The 21,543-nt window shown below is 41.0% G+C and overlaps 1 protein-coding gene across 3 annotated transcripts in view; it reads left to right on the top strand.

The window, feature by feature from the left end:
- The window catches only part of mvda (mevalonate (diphospho) decarboxylase a), a 108,270-nt gene that overhangs the window by 52,544 nt on the left and 34,183 nt on the right, over positions 1-21,543 (top strand). For all 3 annotated transcript variants that reach the window (XM_067419925.1, XM_067419926.1, XM_067419924.1), the window contains one exon: positions 1,404-1,622. In XM_067419925.1, coding sequence (XP_067276026.1) covers positions 1,404-1,622 — 219 coding nt within the window. The remainder of the gene's footprint in view (positions 1-1,403; positions 1,623-21,543) is intronic.

Here is a 21,543-nt window from a genome sequence, read left to right as displayed (position 1 = left end):
GGCCTACTGACAGTACCTAGAGTTAGACTTAAAAATTGTGGCGATCATGCTTTCGCTACTGCTGGACCCAAACTTTGTTCCTCCCTATATTAGGGTTGCTCTTTCTCTTAATATGTTTAAATCTTATCTCAAGACATATTTATTTCTATTAGCTTTTAACACTGCTTAGTATGCTATCTTGGCTATTTTTTATTTGTGTGCCTGTTCTTGTTCTTTTACTTCTTTATTTACTTGTTTTACTTTGTTTTCTTTTATACCTTGTACATCACTTTGGTCATCCTGGGTTGTTTAAATGTGCTCTATAAATAAACATTGATTGATTGGTGATGTTGAGTGGTAAGGGACCCATGGGCAGAAGGCTAGCAGGAAATAGTGAGGAAGTGAGGCTCCACACAAAACTTAATTTTACTCAATGAGAAAAAGGAGACTTGGAGTGTCTAGGGGTAAACCAGTGGACACGGGCAGAGGGTTAGTTATGGAGTTAGAGTTTTTGCATATTTCCTGATACATAGATTTTGATCACATTATGTACACATCACATAAATATAAAGAGAATCACAAAAAATGTAATAATTCACAGATAAATAGAATGAGATCCACACATATGTGAACTTGTATAAATATAAGTTAAACTTGTATAATTATAAGTTTTACAAAAATAAATTAGTTAATGTGTAAAGTGTGTAATTTGTAAGTAAATGCTAAAACACTTGATAGCACAAATTATATTTCATATGAATCAGACTTAATAGTTTTTGATTGTTAAAGTTACTAACAACATCCAAAATAAATGCAAAGCAACTACCGGCACTTCACCAATATACCAAAACTCGCTTGTTCAGACTTACAAACCCTCCAGAAGCTTGCGTTCTGCAAGTGAACGATGCCTTGTGGTTTCATCCCAAAGAGGCATGAAATCACTCTCACAAACCTTTTCCTGGACCGTTCCCACCTGGTGGAATGACCTGCCTCAATTTTTTCAGTAAAAATCTCAATTCGAACAGCCGAGTCTGTAGCCATTTTCAAAAAACATCTTAAGACACATCTTTTCCAGCTGCATCTGACCAATGAAGACTAGCACTTAACTATCCAATTCAATTTTCTGTTTGTTTGTTGGGGGGAAGGGTAAAAAAAAGTACAAATAAATGTAAGATTAGCAAATAAAGCACCATTTTCATCCACTGAACTGAAGAGAACAAAAATGCCTCCGAGTGATAAAAAACAATTTAAGTACTGTAAGCAGCTACTACTGTATATAACTTGCATTTTTTTTTTTTGCAATCTTAATTTACATCTGTTCTTAATTTACAATCTAGCTGTGGAATACAAGTGAGGTCATTTAGGTTTCTTTAATTTGCATAGGTTTGTAGGTATATAAGTTCACCTACTATATTCTTCCACAGTACCGAGCAGATGTTGTGGTGCCCTGTCGTATGGAGGAGATGATTAGGGTTATTCGGCACCGAGACTTCCCAGCATTTGGTGAGCTGACCATGAAAGACAGTAATCAGTTCCATGCCACCTGCCTGGACACCTACCCACCCATATTCTACCTGAACAACGTATCACACCAGATCATCAGCCTTGTGCACCGCTACAACCAGTACTATGGAGAGACCAGGGTGAGCACAATACATCTGAATATTCAGATATTTAATCTTACTCTTGCTTTTTCTTGCTAATTTATTTAATTCTTGAAAGAGCTCAAGATTAAAGCCCTGCATTTATGCCCGAGCCCGACGGGCACCGACTTTTTTACGCCCCTAGGGCTGGGCTTCTTGCCAATTTTTACGTCATACCTAAAACCCGGGCCGGGCTTCGGGCCTTTTTTTAGGCTGCTTCTTCGTTTTACATTTATTTTATTAATTATAAGGAACAATGAGATGTGCTGCGTGGGGTGTCTGCCTGGCGTTTTCTCTGTCTTTGCACACCAGAAGCGTGTCTGACGTGGCACTGCTGCTGCTATTAATCAATCAATCAATCAATCAACTTTATTTATATAGCGCTTTTACAATCACGATTGTGTCAAAGCAGCTTCACAGTGTCAAACAGGACAATATTGCGACAAAATTAGATTTGGCTGTACAGTCGTACTGGAGAAAACAGTGATGTTATCAGCTTATTTTAATTTATCATATAGCGACAATGTTGGCGGATCAGTATTATAGAATTAAATAAGACCTAATTCATATATTTTATTTGTATAATAAGTTGAATAACTTTAATCATATTTTTAGTGTCCCCAACTGAGCAAGCCAAGCCAAAGGCAACAGTGGCAAGGAACCAAAACTCCATCGGGGCATGATGGAGAAAAATAAACCTTGGGAGAAACCAGACTCAGTCGGGGTGCCAGTTCTCCTCTGGCCTATTAACACACCATGTAAGATTATTATTCTGGCAACCTTACAGGTCGGAAATCATATTAGATCGGATTATTCAAAATTTTCAGGGTATCACGGAAGAGACAGATTTATTTAGGATGGGGCGTCGATTACACAAGAGTATGAATACATGAAAGATCGGAATTATTGCGCCGAAGACGGGTTTTGAGCACGTCGTGCCAGTGAGGCAAATTCGGAGGAGACACCATTTGACACGGCTCAGCAGACACTCCAGGATGCGTTGGTCATGTCCAGGCAGGTCCACCATCCGATCCGGACAGGGCCCAGATCCGGGATAAACCTCGGGATAAACAGAGAGACGACATTAGCGTAGATTCCACTCTTTTTATGATGTAACGAGTACATCAGGTGTTATGGGAAGTGTTCCCGGTTCCGGCTGACCTAGTTAATGCAGCCTAACAATCAGTCAATTGATTTGAATAATGAAAGTTAAAAATGTTCTATGTGTATGCCATAGTAAAGAGATGTGTTTTTAGTCTAGATTTAAACTGACAGAGTGTGTCTGCTTCCCGAACAATGCTAGGAAGACTATTCCACAATTTAGGAGCTAAATAGGAAAATGATCGACCGCCTGCAGTTGATTTAGATATTCTATGTATTATCAACTGGCCAGAGTTTTGAGACCGCAATCGACGTGATGGAGTATAATGCGTTAAGAGCTCGCTTAAGTAGCGGGGAGCTAAACTATTTAGTGCTTTGTAAGTAATAAGCAAGATTTTAAAATGTATGCGATGTTTAATAGGGAGCCAGTGCAGTGTTGACAGAACTGGACTAATATGATCATACTTCCTGGTTCTAGTAAGAACTCGAGCTGCTGCATTTTGGACTAGCTGGAGTTTGTTTATTAAGCGAGCAGGGCAACCACCCAGTAGAGCATTACAATAATCTAGCCTTGAGCTCATGAGCGCATGTACTAACTGTTCAGCATTTTGCATTGAAAGCATGTGCCGTAATTTAGATATATTTTTAAGATGATAGAATGCGGTTTTACAGATGCTAGAAACGTGGCTTTCAAATGAAAGATTGGTATCAAAGAGCACACCCAGGTTCCTCACTGACGACGAGGGCTTGACAGAGCAGTCATCAAGTGTTAGACAGTATTCTCGGTTACTACTTGTGGAGCTTTTCTGTCCAATAATTAAAAATTCAGTTTTATCTGAATTAAGTTGCAGAAAATTACTATTCATCCAATTTTTTATATCAGCTATGCATTCTGTTAATCTTGTGAATTGGTAGGTTTCGTCAGGGCGTGAGGAAATATAGAGCTGAGTATCGTCAGCATAACAATGAAAACTAACGCCATGTTTCCTAATGATATCTCCCAGTGGTAGCATATACAGGGTGAAAAGCAACGGTCCTAACACTGAGCCTTGCGGTACCCCATACTGAACTTGTGATCGGTGTGACATCTCTTCATTTACAGCTACAAACTGATAACGGTCAGATAAGTACGATTTAAACCATGCCAAAGCAGTTCCACTAACGGCAACATAATTTTCGATTCTATTCAGAAGAATATTGTGATCGATAGTATCAAATGCAGCGCTAAGATCGAGTAACACTAATAGAGAGATACAACCACGATCAGATGATAAGAGTAAATCATTTGTAACTCTAATTAGAGCAGTCTCGGTACTATGATACGGTCTAAATCCTGACTGGAAATCCTCACATATACCATTTCTTTCTAAAAAAGAACATAATTGTGAAGACACTGCCTTTTCTAGTATTTTTGATAGAAATGGTAGATTCGAGATTGGCCTGTAATTGACTAATTCTTTAGGATCAGGTTGCGTTTTTTTAATAAGTGGTTTAATTATAGCCAACTTAAAAGTTTTCGGTACATATCCCAATGTCAAAGATGAATTAATGATATTAAGCAGAGGATCTATGACCTCTGGAAGTATCTCTTTTAATAGCCTAGTCGGTATAGGGTCAAGCATACATGTTGTTGATTTTGATGATTTTACAAGTTTAGCCAATTCTTCTCCTCCTATAGTAGTGAATGAGTGTAATTTTTCCTCAGTGACCCTACAATGCTCTGTCTGAAGTGATACTGTAATAGACGGCTGCATGGTTATAATTTTATTCCTGATATTATCAATCTTACTAGTAAAGAAGTTCATAAAGTCATTACTGCTGTGTTGTTTACAAACATCAGAAGCTGAAGCTTTATTTTTTGATAATTTAGCCACTGTATCGAATAAATACTTAGGGTTGTGTTTGTTTTCTTCTAAAAGAGTTGAGAAATAAGCAGATCTAGCAGTTTTTATGGCCTTTCTGTATGCAATCATGCTCTCTTTCCACAAATTGCAAAAAAACTCTAGTTTTGTTTTCTTCCAGCTGCGCTCCATTTTTCTGGCTGCTGTTTTAAGGGCCCGAGTGTGCTCGTTGTACCACGGCGTTGGATTATTTGCTTTAATCTTCTTTAAGCGCCGAGGAGCAACTATATCTAAAGTGCTAGTAAGGAGAGAGTCAATAGTTTCTGTTGCAGCATCAAGTTCATCTTGGCTATCTGTAATGCTGAGGAGATGGAACTGATGAGGAAGATTATGTACAAAGCAATCTTTAGTCGCAGCGGTTATCGTCCTGCCATATTTGAAGCGAGGGGATGGCTTTGCAGCCTTAGGTAAATTAAGTATACATGATATTAGGTAATGATCTGAGATGTCATCGCTCTGCTGCAGAATTTTAACAGTATCAACATTTATTCCATGTGACATTATTAGATCTAAAGTATGATTAAGGCGATGAGTGGGTCCCGATACGTGTTGTCTAACTCCAATAGAGTTTAGAATGTCTCTAAATGCCAATCCCAATGCGTCTTTTTCATTGTCTACGTGGATATTAAAATCCCCAACAATTAGTACTTTATCTACAGCTAATACTAACTCCGATACAAAACCAGCAAATTCTTTGATAAAGTCTGTATTGTGCCCTGGTGGCCTGTATACAGTAGCCAACACAAATGTCAGAAGGGATTTATCATTTACACTACACAGCGTTACATAAAGCACCAAAACTTCAAAGGAATTATATTTGAAACTAGACTTCTGAGTAATACTGAATATATTATTATAAATTACAGCAACACCTCCCCCTTTACCTTTCAGACGTGGCTCATGTTTGTAACAATAATCTCGGGGGGTGCACTCATTTAAAGTAATGTAATCGTCAGGTTTTAGCCAGGTTTCTGTCAAACACAGCGTATCACACTGTAATGTACAGAGAAGCCCTATACTTCATGTTAAATATAAATATATTGCCTATTGATAGGCCTACAGCAAAGACAACGTCGGCAGTAGCCTATTGACAATAGGCTACATATCTATGGTATTGGCAAAATAGGCTAGAATATTTCGTTCTGTATTGACAGGTTTAATATTTCAAAACCGATAATTAGGCTATGTTGTTTTTTTATTATTACAATTAGGCCTATATCTGCATTTATGTTAACCTACAGACTATCAAACATGAAAATGTCATTTATTAATATGTATTCGTGTCAAAATGGCATATAAACATATTTTCCTATTATATTTTGCCTGGAAACGCTTTCAACACGCTCGTGTGTCGCTTGAAAAATAGGCGTCTCTTCTATTTGAAGCATGCATGCGTTTTCCGCGCGGCTCGGACCGCGCGTGAGACGCAGGCAGTATGCAAGCTCTAACCGGTTAACATGGGAGCCGAAATAAAAACGGACACGCCACGCAGCCGAGACGCTCACGACACACTTGCAGTGTGTCCCCAGCCTAAATGTAGCCTATCTGGTTGTTTAAACCACATACATTTAACTCCTGGCAAACAGTTAAAAAATAAACGTGTGAGAGCGTGTTATGGGCTATATGTTGTAGTCAGATATGATGGCGCTAATGCGGCACGCATCGCCGCAAATGAGTAAAGCAAGCCAACGCAAATGGCTGTAAATGAAACTTAAAATAAGTCTTAGATGCTCAAAAACAATCATCTTCAATAAGAATGAATGAGATTAAATGATCTTACCAGTGCGCTTAGGTCGCTCTCTCTTATGTTGTGTTCTTTGAATTCGAAATGAGCTGCTGAATAAAATGCATCTTGAATCTTTTGCTTTCGTTGGTGTAAACTCTGTTAAATGAGCATATACAACGGGAATTGAAGATCGGATTTATATTCATTTTGCAGAGCCGGTGTGAGGTATAAGACAACCTGCATGTTCTTTTTTTTCTTTTTATTTGTTTTTAGATTGGTTAGCTTCGTTTGCGAGAGCCGCGAGTAGAATCAGCCTGCCTCAGCTCGTCAAAAATGCTTTTTACTGTGGTGGTAATAGTAGGCGAAATTAACTAATATTGTGATGCTTGAAGTGTTTTATATCTGTGGATTTTATTATAGGCAAGACAAGTCAAGAGTTGATTTGAGAGACTAAATCGATTAAACATGCGGTTAACTAACTGTCGGCCGGCCGCTTGGTCGTCACTTAAAAAAATGTAAACTTTAATTTAACAAACAAAAAAATGCTCTAAACATTTTTCTAAATTAACTTAATAAAGAAACAAAACGAAATATAACTACTTTGACATTAAAAACAAAACTGAACTATTTTAATGGCTGCAACAATGTTAAAAAACAAACAAACAAAAAAATAAAAAACACGGGCTCCAGTCGGACTTGGGCCGAGAATTTTGATAAGCTGTTGGACACGGGCTGGGCTTGGGCCTCAGTGTCTCGGGCCAGGGCCGGGCTAGGGCCTAGATTTGAGGCCCGTGCAGGGCTCTACTCAAGATATCAACATAGTACCCTGTAAACACAACTTTTGATTCCAGGTGGAGGATGAAACCAATGTTCCCTTTACTCTTTAAAGTTGAGTTAAACCAGCCAAACAGATGTAAGGAATTGATTCGGATCAAATAACTCAAAGGGGTATTGAATTACAGTCAAAGGAACCGTAATGCATATTAACCCCTAAGGGTATTTTTAGAGTTTTTTTGTCTGAGTGACATGCACAACTTTAAAGACTCATAACTCCAAAACTGTAGCAAGGAGAGTCAAATGGTAGGTATCATTTGTTAGCAAACTTTTTATATTTTTAGAATATAAGGACAATTAGGACAATCTAGTGTTGAGAAACTGCTTATTAAATACTTTTTTTAAATATATATTTTTAATATTTTACAAATATTTTTTATTTGATATGCAATTACTCAGGTAGGAAATATGGTCGAAGCCTAATTCTTTTTTGGTGATGTTCCCCATATGTGTTCTGCATCTGGATCAAATTTTGTGTTGATAACATAAAGTACTCAGAAGGTACATTATTGGGAACAAATGTAGCATTTTTGTAGCCTGACAAGCCATACCCACATCAAGATGTTTGGTCTGGAAACTCACCATAGACAGGGCTCAGTCCGAGGGGCGGGATAAACGGTTGTCTTTCAAACTCCCTCTGCACGCGATAGGATAGCGGTACACCAACCGGAGCAACGACGGTGAAGGGGAGCTCGCTGACTGATTAATCATTCGCCGTATCCGGTCGGCTAAACTCCAAACACATCTTCCCTTTTTAAGAATGACTTCAGTGCCGCTCTTTGTTCTTTTCTCAGAGGAAAGCTTAACTCCAAGTCTTCCGGAGGCGCGGGCAGAGCTGATTCGAAAGACAGCCGCCGTTCGCCAGTTTCTGTGTTTACTAGAAGACTGTGTTACTAGAAGCACGCAAACGCAACTCGGCCGTCGTCATTATGGCCCCGCCCGACGACTCTATAGCCTACCTACACGATGTGATTGGGCCGTCCAGATTCTGAGGAATACAGCTCAGATAAGAATTGAGAGTTGCTAGACCACACTTGCGGGCAAATTAATTTTGCTGCCGCTAGGGTGCATCTAGATTTCTAGGCTAGCATTTTTGTTCATTTCTTGACATTTATACTTAAAAGACTCATAACTCCAAAACTGTAGCAAGGAGAGTCAAACGGTAGATATTATTTGTTAGCAAACTTTTTATATTTTTAGAAAATATACATTTTGATTACATTTGGACAATCTAATGCTGAGAAACTGCTGATAAAAGACAAAAATAGTATTGTTTTAATAATTTTATAAATATTTATTATTTGACATGCAATAACTCAGGACGGAAATAAGGTATCATAAAAATCATTTTTTGGTGATGTCCACCTATATGTGTCCTGCATCTGGACCAAATTTTCATGATATGATAAAGTAAGAAAAAGTTACATCATTCGGAACAAAGGTAGCCTTTTTGTTCAGTCCTTGACATTTGTAAAACTGTTGTTTTCTGAGTGACATTCACAAATTTAAATGATTCAAAATTAATATTTAACACTTTATCAACTATTCGTCCAGCGATACGTTGAAATTAGAGTACATTATCAATCTTGAATCGGGATATTACCCATTACAACGGCAATAATATAAATTTTATGTTCACTGTTTGTGAGCTAAGGTAACAAAATCGGTTTGAGGCAGTAATTTATAGACACTTATATAGATGAAAAAGGTACAAAAGTTAAACAAAAGTTTATTGAACTATTCTAAACACACAAACTAACGAAAACACATTCATACAGTTACTGGGAAAGGGATGTTTGTTAATGGAAAGGAGTGAAGTCCCAATGTCTCATTCAGACATGATTTCTTAGCCGCAACTTGAAAATCAATGTACTAGTAGGTCAACCTTAGTTTGTTTGCTTAGATACGATTTTTACCAGTTCAGTCTGAATGAAGAGTCATGTACTTGCGTTTGAATGCTCCTACGAGCAGGGGTTCCTCTTAGGACGGCGTTGCTCGGCTGGTAGTCAGTTGTTGTGTTCAGAGGGACGGGTAGTTGGTTTTGCGGGGTAAAAGCCGGTTCCTGGATGGCGTTAGCTGGTTGCTACATGACGGGAGTCTCTGTGGTGCAGCTGCACAGACTCCAGGAAGTTTTCTTCGGCTAGGTTCAAACAGAGTTTCGAAGTGTGGTGAAGAGCTCTGGGTAGCTCGGAAGACACTGCGTGCAGGAAGGAAAGGCCCGCACGGTCAAAGCAGAAGTCACCGCAAAACCATGGCAGTCAGTATAGCCACAAAGCAAAATAGAAAGCAACGATATCTTGTTTTCCCGGGAGTTTTAAACGGGCCCCAAGGTCCCTCCTGACAATGGTCCCTCCGGACAATGAGATATTGTTGAGATATTCTCCTGTTCATGCTTCGTGCGTGTAATATCTGGTTGAAGACTTTTAAGAAACCAACTTTCCTATTGTGATTACAGTACATTTTACACAACTTGACACAAAATGATGACAATCAATTATACATCACATAGACACCAAACAGCTTGCCATTTCCATGATGGGAGTAGAAGATATTAAAGATTCATATGTGATACATATCTAGCGTACAGACAAACTTCACAAGTTACATGAAAATATACATAATACCTTAGTATATGTTTAAGGCGTCGTTGGGTGGATTCATTCATATTATTGAATCTGAGGTTTTCCTTGTCTCTGCATTGGTATGAGGTCTTTGTGTGATGTTCAAAGAGCCTTTGGAATGCGCGGGTCGAGGAAGGAAGTGGAAAAAATGGAGGTCTGTCTAATGTTTGCGTTGACTTCGAGCCTTTTATCCGAAGCTTTTAGCGACTCTGTCCGATAACGATTTAAATTTATGTCTGTCGGTAATAAATGAGTCCTTTCTTCATGAGGTTATGCCCGCTGTTACACTTGTAGAACAAAGTGTAACAGCGGGCATAACCTCATGAAGAAAGTTACACTTGTATTATATCCTGTATTATCCTTGTCCTGGTTTTGAGTTAACACAGGTAAAGGGGGAGAGCTGTTGTTTCTGGGCCGTTTGGGCATCCTTGATTAGTTTTACGATCGGTTCAGATGTAGGAGAGGAGGTCTCTGGAATGCATTGTTGTGTCAACTTGCTGCTGGAATATACATATTCCTACACAGATCAGTGCTCATTTGAATGTATTTCTGTGTGCAATATGCATCAGAGGGTCAGTGAATGGACAGTGGATGGCCTGTGGACATGCCATCTGCGGTTGAGTCTATCTAAGTGTCTTACAACCTCTTGTAAAGACACCAAATGACCAAACACAGATGATGTTTATCTACTTCTAAAACAAATTGTAAGGAGGTCGTAGTATAGCATTAGATACTGCTATCATACTGTCCAGGATAATGAATCCAGTTTTTTTTAAACTGAATCTAAGATCTAATCTAAAATATATCTGTTTTGTCCAAACTAGTCATCAACCAACTCTTCTATCAGCCGAAGAGGTGGACAGAGGCAGGGGAAAAACAGGAATCAGTCGATAAAGTAATGGTAAAAATGAGAAGAGTTTGTTGAATCTTTTCTTGTTGTGCCTTTCTAGATGCTTCAGTCTGTCTGAAAGAGGTGGACAGAGGCAGGGGAAAAACAGGAATCAGTCGATAAAGTAATGGTAAAAATGAGAAGTTTGTTGAATCTTTTCTTGTTGTGCTTTTCTAGATGCTTCAGTCGGTCTGACAAACACAAATTAGCTGGTACCCGGGCGTGGCAGGGGGCTTGACAGTGCCCCTTTCAGACAGGTCTGAAAACGTGGTCTATAAATCAAACACACTTGCACGTACATATATGAAACTCGGTACACATATAGAGCTCATCGGGCCGAACAACTTTCCAACAGGAAGTGAGCTATTATGCGTTGTTTGGAAAACGCATGCTCTGGAATTTAACATACTCCTCCTAGATGATTCACCCGATCAGCACCAAACTCGGTTAGCATGAAGTCAAGACATTGAGGATGCTAAATTGCGAACAACTTTTTGATATCTCAAACGGTTTGGCCATGGAGAATTTATGGCGAGAAACAGCAGGGTATCCGCGGGGTCTTGAAAAGTCTTAAAAGGTGATAAATCAATTTTGGGAAAATTAAGACCCATAAAGTATTAAAAAGTCTTATGACGGCTTTATAAAGTCTTAAATTTTGAAAGTATTTTGTTCAAGCTTTGTCAAAAGAGTTTGACTCCAAAAAGTATTTATGAATATATTTATTTTCATCCCCGTAAGTATTAAAAAACAATGGAGCGCTCAGTCTGAGATCGGCTCGGAGCGCACGCGCCAGGGATGGACATTTGCACCGCCACCAGCCAAATGCGGCTGATTTATGAGTTTATGAGTTATGGCGGGTAAGCTGTTTCACCTCTTTGTAAACTTTGTTTAATGCATGCGAGTGCTGCCGTATGTGCGCATATGACCAGTCGTTTTCTCCGTCATCACTCGCGTGAAGACGCGCTGTGAGACTCGCGCGCGCTGAGAGAAGATTAGACGCTGTGCATCATCCGAGAGCGCGCGCTCGTCTCACAGCGCGCAAATATTGAGTTCTCTTTCAAGTCTTGCGCTTACACGGACAAACTCACACAAGACGTATGTCAACATGTCCATCTTGATGAGTATCCTAGCAGACATAGTCTGAATATGCGTTAAGAGGACTGTATAGTATGCACAGTCGAGAAAGACGAGCATATCCCTGGATCAGGTCTTAAAGGCGCAGTAGCCTTTACTGCTGCCTGAGTGATGTCCTTATATTTAGTTTGACATTAATCAATGCTCTTGATTGAATAGCTTTTGTAAGTTTAATAAGGATTAATCTTTCATTTAAACAGTTAAATATGCAGTTATTTTACATTTGATTACTTAATTCAATTTCTGCACCTTTCTGCAGGCCAGTAGGCATGTGCATTATTATTTAATGAACATGAGTGAGGTCGAGTTAAACATTTCAGTTTGAATTTTATTTTTCGGTTTTCGACTTTGGTTTCTTCTTTTTTGGTTTCAGCCAAGAATTTTGATTTCGGTGCTTCCCAATCCCTACTGACAATGTTCTGCTCGGTGTGTTGTCAACACGCTTCAAAGTTGCCGAAACGAATAGTTTCATTCTGGGGACTAAAAACCATAAAACTGGAAGCCATAAGACCACAAATCATAGTAAAAATGTCAGTATTTCATTGAGACTTGAGATTAAATAAACTGCTGAAGTATTGTAGAGCTTGTAGTAGGGCTGGACAATAATTCAATATCAATATATATCGCGATATAATTTTTTTCAATAACGGTGATATGATTTTTAAACACATTTCCGATATTTCGATATGACTGACGTTCAGGGCGCATGCCATCAGAAAGAGCAGAACCAAGCCTGCAGTCTCCCTCTCATTTACTGAAGCTTTCGCGCCTCGATCGCCCCCCGGTGACCGGTCCCAGTATAGCCGCTCCTCTGTGTTTTCTAATGGACGCGAGGCAAACTAAATAATAAAATTACACTTTAAAAATGTTTCCCCAAAGTTAGTTTATGTCACTGAAGGCAGTTATCATCACGATGATTTCATTTCAGGTGTTCGTTTTAAAAATAAGTTTAGTTTGAGTTAATTATTTGATGCTATAAAAACGGGGGGTGTGACGTCATGATTGACAGCTGAGACTGACGGCTTCTCTGAGTGAAGTTGTCACTGAGGCACTAACGGACTTTTTTCGAAATTTTTGGGAGCAGATTAGAGCTTTAGCTTTAATTTCTACATTTCCATAACTGTTTATTTCACACCAACATAATTAATTGTTCTGCATCTGCGAGAGTGTGGGCGGGCTTTTGATATCGCAGCTGTACTTCCTGCTCTACTTCCTGCGCTCTACTGCGCAACTCCGGTCCCGAAATCGCTACTGCGCAGACTCGGTCCCAAGATGTCAGCGCCGTGCACCCCCGCCTGAAAGCTTCAAATATGGCAAGCGGAAACGGATGATGTCGAGTCGTCCATATTTTTTTACGGTCTATGAGCAGAACACGATTGGCTTCTTGCGTAATGACGTAGGCCTACACCACGGACACGCAGCCAGTGCTCAGCAGTAGTAGGCTGATAGATCCAACGCGGCACGTTTTAGCTACAAAGAGAGCTTCCCTGACCGCAACACAAATGTGACTGAACGAGCTTCCACAAGTAAGGAGAAATAAATAGTTGATAAGAGAAGAAAGACTAACTTTCTTTAGTGGCGTGGAAGTGGTTCGGCTATCTAAAGCACTATTCGCACGGGATTGGTATTATCTAGGGACCTCTGTGATTGAGAAATGACTCCCCCACATCTGAGTTTTGCCTGGCGCATTCGCACGGGATAAGCAAAGCCTGTGATTTTACTCGAATTTACTGACTTCTCCCGGATATGATGTTCGTTATAGATAGCTGTATGAAATCATAAACAGGCATCGATATCGTTTTGATTATTTTACAGTAGCCTAATAAATAAATATAATTTCGTTCAGTTAGCGAACAGACGCCATGAACTGATCTCAGACCAGCGGTAGGAATCAGATTTCATTTATCACGAGTAGGAAGCTGACAATATAGCCTACGGCGGAAGATTCAGTTTCAAAACTAAATGTAAAAGCGCCTATTTAAACAAGATTGTCATTGTACTATACTGTTCTGTTATGTTTTTCATTCAGAACAGTATTGATTTTAATATTAAACACACCATTCAATCAGATTACTCTCAAATTGATACTCATTCTAAAGTGAAAGTATAATCCGTGTGGGCGCGGCTGCACGGGAATTAACGGTGCGCATTATGAATGCAGACTTTATTCTTCGTGAAAGATAAAGATAGAAATGCTCACAGGGAGAAAAAAAGCTTGCAAAAAGTACAATCCGCCTAATCCTGGCCAAATCACAGAGATGTCGATTCGCACGGGACTAATGTTATCACAGGACCTCGGTGTTCGGCGAAATATGGTATAGGCTAATTTGCGGGGGAATTTTTACTTTACAAATTACAGACATGGCCGATTCGCACGGGATTAAGATCACAGACATTCTCTGCAATTATTACAAATCACCAGAGGTCCCCAGATAATACGAATCCCGTGCGAATGGGGCTGATATTAAACTTGTGCCGGAGAGGTGCCGACTAGGGGTGTAACAATACATCGACATAGATGCATTAATCTAATGTCTAATAATACGATGCCAAGCGTTAAAAATAATCCATGTAGACTATTTATATAAGAGGCAAGTGGCACATTTGTTTTATTACTTTCCACATTTGCACACAATGTCATGTATTAACACCAATGCGTTAATTCTTGTTTAAATTACCTTTCAAAGCTTGTGAAAGACGGTCAGACATGGCTTCACGAAAATGTATCATTTTCTCCTGTTAAAGCCTTGCAAAAAGCAGCGTGCACTCATCTCAAACAGAGCACAAATAGGCCACTGAATTGAGTCTTATTTTATTTATTTTTTGTGCATCAGTAGATAAAGGTCTATAGTTTTGCATAAAAGGAGAATATAGCGCTATGAATCGTTCTTCACTGAAATTTAAAACTTAAAAGAAAATGCTCAATAAACTGCGTCTGCGAAGTGAGAGTCTTATGTTTATTTGACGGTGATTTCACATTTCTTGTTCTTATAAAGGCTAAATACAAATAAAAGGTGAACATTAATTTATTTGTACCGTTTTTATTTCTAAAATATTATATAGTTTTATAGGAGGAGGTTTCATAGACTTGGCAAATTAATTTGTCAGAAGTTTGTAGGTACAGAAATCCTTTGTGGCAGTTCTTGGTAGTTTTTCTAAAGCTTTTATATAGTTCATATCGATATCGAAATTATATCGTATCGACCAAAATTAAGAAATATATCGTGATATAAATTTTGGCCATATCGTCCAGCCCTAGCTTGTAGTATTAATTTTCACATTCAGTTACACATTGTCAGTTAAAAACAAAAAAGTGGCTGGTAAAAACATTGAGTGGTAGACTTTGAAAAAAGTTAATTTCCATCCCGGGCAAGCGCTGTCCATGGGTGACGTCATGTATTTTGCGAAATGCGCAGTTAGGTGATGTGTCGCCCTCCATACGTTGTAAAACAGATATGCAATATAAACAATACAAAATTGGCCTACGATAGAGATTTTAAGTCTACATTCGACTACAACTGTTTATTAAAGGTTTGTTGCCGATTAGAACTTGAAGTGCGATGAGGTCTTAAAATATTTTGAGAAGGTCTTTAAAAAGTCTTAAAAAGGTATTGAAATTAACTTCAGGATTCCTGCATATACCCTGAACAGGAAGTTTGTTATAACTTTTGCATACATGAATTCATTTTGATGAAACTTCAGCTGTGTGTTCGTTGTAAGAGGCTGATCACATGGATATGACTTTTGTGAGTCAAAGTTATAGTGCCACCAACTGGCAGCAGGAAGTGTCACTTTTGTCCAAAGTGGGGGGTTAGTTTTATCTGCAGTCACCAAACTTGGTATATATATTGTACATTTCGAGCCGGACAACTTTCTAATTTTCAGTCATTAGCTCTGACCAACAGAAAGTCAGATAATATGGTTGGAAGATAACAAAATGTGGAAAGCGAGCTCTTACCTTCTCCTCAAAAGAGATTAATTTAATCTCCTCCAAACTCGGACAACATGAAGTAAATATACAGAAGATGCTAAAATGCGAACGGTTATTGGATATCTCAAACGGTGTTCCCTTAGCAAAAGCCTAAAAAAGACAAAAGAGGGACATAAGTAACTGGTTCATAAATAAGGCTATACTCCCACCTGCTGGTTATTCTATATATCACACTGTTTTTTTTGTTTTTTTATATATGTTTTGTACAGTATAAAAACCATTACGTCTATGAGTCCCCAAAAAGATAGTGAACCAGACAGGAGTGTGTGTGTGTGTGTGTGTGTGTGTGTGTGTGTGTGTGTGTGTGTGTGTGTGTGTGTGTGTGGGTGTTGTGGATGGGGGATGGGCTGTGCTGATATGAGTTGCCTGCAGCATAGTTCAGCATTACTACTGTGTGTGTGTGTGTGTGTGTGTGTGTGTGTGTGTGTGTGTGTGTGTGTGTGTGAGTGTGTGTGTGAGTGTGAGTGTGTGTTTGTTCTAGCCTGGTGGGGACTTCAACCTGAATGCACACAGACTCATGGTCACTGTAGGGACCTAAATTGAGGTCCCAATGTTTTTTTTTCCCCAACACTTATGCTCTCACTTAAATGACCAGTAGAGGGCAATATTGTATAAGTTTTCAAGCAAAAAACCTTGCCTCTGTGTGTGTGTGAATGGTTTTCTAGCCTGGTGGGACTTAAACCTGAATGCACACAGACTCATGGGGACTTCCCAATGGGTACAAAAGCGTATAAATCATACAGAATGAGTTCTTCTGAAAAGGTGAAAATGCAGAAAGTTGTGTGATGAGTAGGTTTTGGGGTAGGAGCAGTGTAGGAGGACAGAATATATGGTTTGTACAGCATAAAAACCATTACGTCTATGAGTCCCCAAAAAGATAGTGAAGTGAACCAGACGTGTGTGTGTGTGTGTGTGTGTGTGTGAGCGAGCCACTCTTCTGTCTAAAAAGATTACCTCTCAATGCTGTGCTTTGGCCTGCATTAAAGGATAAAATATATTATTCTGAGTTTGAATAAAAAAATAAATGTATAAAACGTCTCGGTTACGTATGTAACCCTCGTTCCCTGAAGGAGGGAACGGAGACGTACGTCAGAACTGAACCGACGAATTGGGATCTGCCCTCAGAGACCTATCACTGGGACCCGGTACTGGCCGCTCTGCCACGCCCACCTCGGGACTCGGCCATGAAGCCAGTGTTGGAGCGGTCTCATATGAAGCAATCCGATTGGCGTGACCACGGCTACGGATGCCATATGCCCCAGGAGCCTCTGAAAAAGTTTCAGTGGGACCGCTGTTCTGCCTTTGAACATATTCAAGCAGTTCAACACCGACCTGACTCGCTCCTCCGTGAGGCGCGCAGTCTGGTTGACCGAATCCAGCTCCATACCGAGGTAAGAGATTCTCTGCGTAGGACAGAGCTTGCTCTTCTCTCGGTTGACCCGAAGGCCCAACAGGCTGAGGTGACTGAGCACCATGTCCCTGTGTTCGCACAACTGCTCCCGAGACTGGGCGAGAAAGTTGAGAATGCGAACGCCGCGTTCTCGGAGTGAGACAATGGCTGCCTCCGCGACCTTCGTAAAGACGCGAGGCGACAGGGACAGCCCGAAGGGCAGGACTTTGTACTGGTATGCCCTCCCCTCGAACGCAAGCGTAGGAACGGTCTGTGTCGAGGGAGTATGGAGACATGGAAGTACGCGTCCTTCAGGTCGATCGCTGCGAACCAATCCTGGGGACGGATGCCTTGAAGAATGCGTTTCTGCGTTAACATCCGGAACGGGAGCTTGTGCAGGGCCCGATTCAGGAAGCGCAGGTCCAGGATTGGCCGGAGCCCACCCCCTTTCTTGGGCACGATGAAGTAGGGTCTGTAGAACCCTGACTTCATCTCGGCTGGAGGAACCGGCTCGATCGCGTCCTTCGCCAGTAGGACCTCGATCTCTGACCGCAAGACTTGAGCATCGCTGCTTCGCACTGAAGAGCCCTTGTACTTGGGTGGCCGGCGCGCGAACTGAATCGCGTAGCCGCGTCTGATGGTACGGATGAGCCAACGGGACGGTCGAGGGAGCTGTAGCCACGCTCCCAGGGACCGTACCAGCAGGACCAACGGCACCACACACATGCCCGGGGTGGGGCAGCGCAACGGAGAGCTCTGGCTCGACTCGGGAGGCCTGGAGTGTCGCGCGAGCACTCCTGGTGCGGGCAGGGAGCGAGTGAGAAGGCCCGGAGGCGTCCTAGGAGCCCGCTCGACTGCTCGCTGCCCGAAGGCAGAGAGGTGGGATGCTCAGACCCGACTCGGGAGGCCCGTGGGCGGCCCGGAGTGTTGTCTGAGTCTTCCCAGGAGTGGTTGAGAAGGCCCGGAGGCGTCCTCGAAGCCCACTCTGCTGCCTGCTGCCCGAAGGCAGGGGGGTGGGGCACTCAGACCCTACTCGGGAGGCCCGAAGGCGGCCCGGAGTGTTGTCTGAGTACTCCAGGTTGGGGCAGAGTGTGGGTGAGAAAGCCCAGGGGCGGTCTCGATGCCCACACTACTGCCCCCTGGCGAGAGAGGGGAGGAAGGAAGTAGCAAGGCCCGGGGGCGTCGCACACTTCCAACCTGGCCCTCTGAGGCCCAGAGCGAGAGGAAACTGCTCTGGATATGTGGGTACCGCTGGACTCCGGAGAGCCAGTGGCAGAACGTTAACCAGTCAGGGCCCCCCGGTCCTCCTCCGGGGGGGTGGGGGAGGGATACGAATATCACCTCCCCCCGAGCAGCTCCTGTTCTCCCCAGCCTGTCCGTCTCTGGGCCGCGTCCCCTTGCGCTTGCCTGCCGGTTAGCGGGGCCCTGGACGGGTTGGGCGCCTCCCTCGCGCCCGGCACCCTGCTCCTCCAGTGGAGGCTGCTGCTCGGCTCTAGCAGGTGGAGGCGGACGCAGGAGGGGATGCCCTTGGCGACAAGCGTCGGCACCCTGGTGCAACGCCTCCGACTGCTTCTGGGCCACCAAGAACTGCTGGGCCAAGTTCTCGATGGCGTCGCCGAGGAGGCCAGCCCGACAGACAGGCCTTCCTTACGCATATCTGCCGGGTTAGCCCCCTGTTCCTGGACCACTAGTGTGGACATCGCCTGACCCAGGGAGCGCGCAGTGATTTTCATCGCCCCTAGGGCGAGGTCCAACACCGCACGCAGTTCCTGAACAACCCCTTGGCTGGGACTACCCTCGTGCGTGCAGGGCAGAGGGCAGTGAGAGAGGGAAAACAATGATACTTTTTTTTTTTTTTTTGTCTCATTTTTGGCCCTTTTGACCCTCCATATTTCCCTCTCTCCGATGCAGCAATTGACATCTGTCCTCTGCCAGAGCAAAAAATGAAACATTAAAAATCCCAGGATGTCCTTCAATGTCCTTATAATAATAATAATAGTAATGATAATAATAATAATAATAATAATTATTATTATTATTATTATATTCTAATTGTAAAAGTAAAGACTTTACTAGAGCACCGTAACTCACAAATTTTTTTAGAAGTACCCTCATTGATTTTATTCTTAATTGTCCATCTCAAATTAAAATTATTTTTTTTTAGAAAATGTAAAGCTAAAGTTCAGGTAAATGTTCAATTGGCCATATGACATGTAAGACTGCAATTAGTAAAATTAACATGTATGACTGCAAATGTGATTAAAACATCTTTTTTTTCTTTTCTTTTTTTAACAATGAAAAGTAATATACAATTATTCATGTGCAACAACAATAATGTGCATAGTTTTATCTATACATGATATAGCATTGTTTGTTTCTATCAATATAAAAAGGCTTAATGCTTAATTAGTCCAGTGGCATAGTGAAAATACAGTTAGCGAGGTGATATAAGCGCTAAATTTTCCATGGTGTTCCCTTAGGGTCTATAAGTGTCATTTTGGCCTAGGATCCCTCAGAAAAAAACGTTGTACCGTCATATTAGAAGAATATCATTATCAATGAAAAATGCTTAAAAAACAATGATTTTTAAATTCAAGCACAATGGTATGGTTGTCTTATATCCCCTAAATTGGCAATTGATGTTTACAGTACTCATTCCCACTCGTCACCGGCCCGCTCTCCCGGTCCCTTGCCCCGCTGCTTGCCACAGAGATATTTCCCCCAAATTAGGTCACTTGTGTGTGAGATCAGTCTGAGATCACTTGAAAAAAATTGCAATGATTTACCACTTGGTGGCGCTATAACATGGGAAAAACACATGAAACTGGCAATATATGCACACAAACATTAGTCAGATGAAAATGGGCATTCATTGTCTTCATCCTGGGTGCCATTATAGTCTATGAGGACACTGGTGTATCGGAAATCCAGTATAAGTTATTGGCACAATGCCCTGAAGGAACCTGAGAATTTTCAAGCCAGTGTTTTTCACAGTATTTACCTCCTTAGACTCCTGAGTCCAATAATACCAAACATGCCAGGTTTCACCTTAGGGTTTGTGAAAAGTTGTACTTTAGTGCCTAAAAAACATTTGCAAATGTCTTCGAAACAGTTAGTCCAATCAAAACAAAACCACAACAGGAGATGCGGAACATTTACAAAACAATAATGACCAAAAGCCAACATTTTGAAAGGAAGTGGCAAAATCCAATCAGTACAGCCCATGCTCTCATAAATGTAAGTGGCTATAACTTTTAAACAAAATGAGATATTTACAACAATTCTGACACATATATTAATGGCCTCCCTTTGAGGACAACTCAAACAAGCAAGCAGAGAGATGTTATAACTGTTAAAAAAAAAAAAAAAAAAAAAAAAAAAACTTTTTTCCTTAGTTAAATTACCTGTATTGTCATGAATGCTCTTTCCCATCTATAATCTGATTTTATTTAGATCCCCATTGGCCAATACCTAGGCAGTGACTACTCTTTCTGAGGTCTCAAAAAGTTAAAAATACAAAACAACACCAAAGCTGCAACAGCAATGAAAGACCCTTGCACCTGTGCCAACACCACGTTGTGGTTTTAGGAACACAGAGCACTTTGTACAATATGCATTTAATTATATAAAAATAGGAGGACTACATCAATAATTTGTATTTGCCACACTTCCTGCTACTGGGCTGTATTCTGATCATAGGGTAGACTTGCGCCCTGGACATGACCAATGCATCCCTGAAATGTCTGCAGAGAGCGTGTCAATTAAACTATGCCCTATAAATGCCAACTCAAAAAGACATCCTTAATAAACCATCTCCAGCACGACGACTCCAATCTATCAAATAATTCTACAAATATATATTTATCTAAAATGACTTCTGAACTGTTTATGTTGCCAGAATTATAATCATACATTGTTCGTCAGCCAGAGGAGAACTGGCACCCTGACTGAGCCTGGTTTCTCTTAAGATTTTTTTTTCTCTCCATTCTGGCCCTGAAGGAGTCTTGGTTCCTTGCCACCGTTGCTTTTGGCTTGGCTTACTCAGTTGGGGACACCTAAATTTCAAACCAATTTTGCTGTATTTTGCAAACCTATCTGTCCTCCATCTTGTTATTTGTTAAAAACCTACTTTTTCAAACTCACCTTAGACGGTTTGTCCGATTTTCACCAAAACTGAACCGTATCGTCTTCAGACCATGCAGACTAGACATGTGCCAATTTTCAGTAATGAGATATATCACGATAATGAATATGCATGATATTGTTATCATGGGCACATCAAAATATCGTAAATAATAATTTATTAACAATTATTACATTTTTTATAATGCACT

This window comes from Pseudorasbora parva, chromosome 16 (assembly GCF_024679245.1).
Source record: "Pseudorasbora parva isolate DD20220531a chromosome 16, ASM2467924v1, whole genome shotgun sequence".
NCBI classification, from domain to species: Eukaryota; Metazoa; Chordata; class Actinopteri; order Cypriniformes; family Gobionidae; genus Pseudorasbora; species Pseudorasbora parva.
The sequence above is the reverse complement of the archived record's forward strand: the minus strand, read 5'-3'. Positions and strand labels throughout refer to the sequence as shown.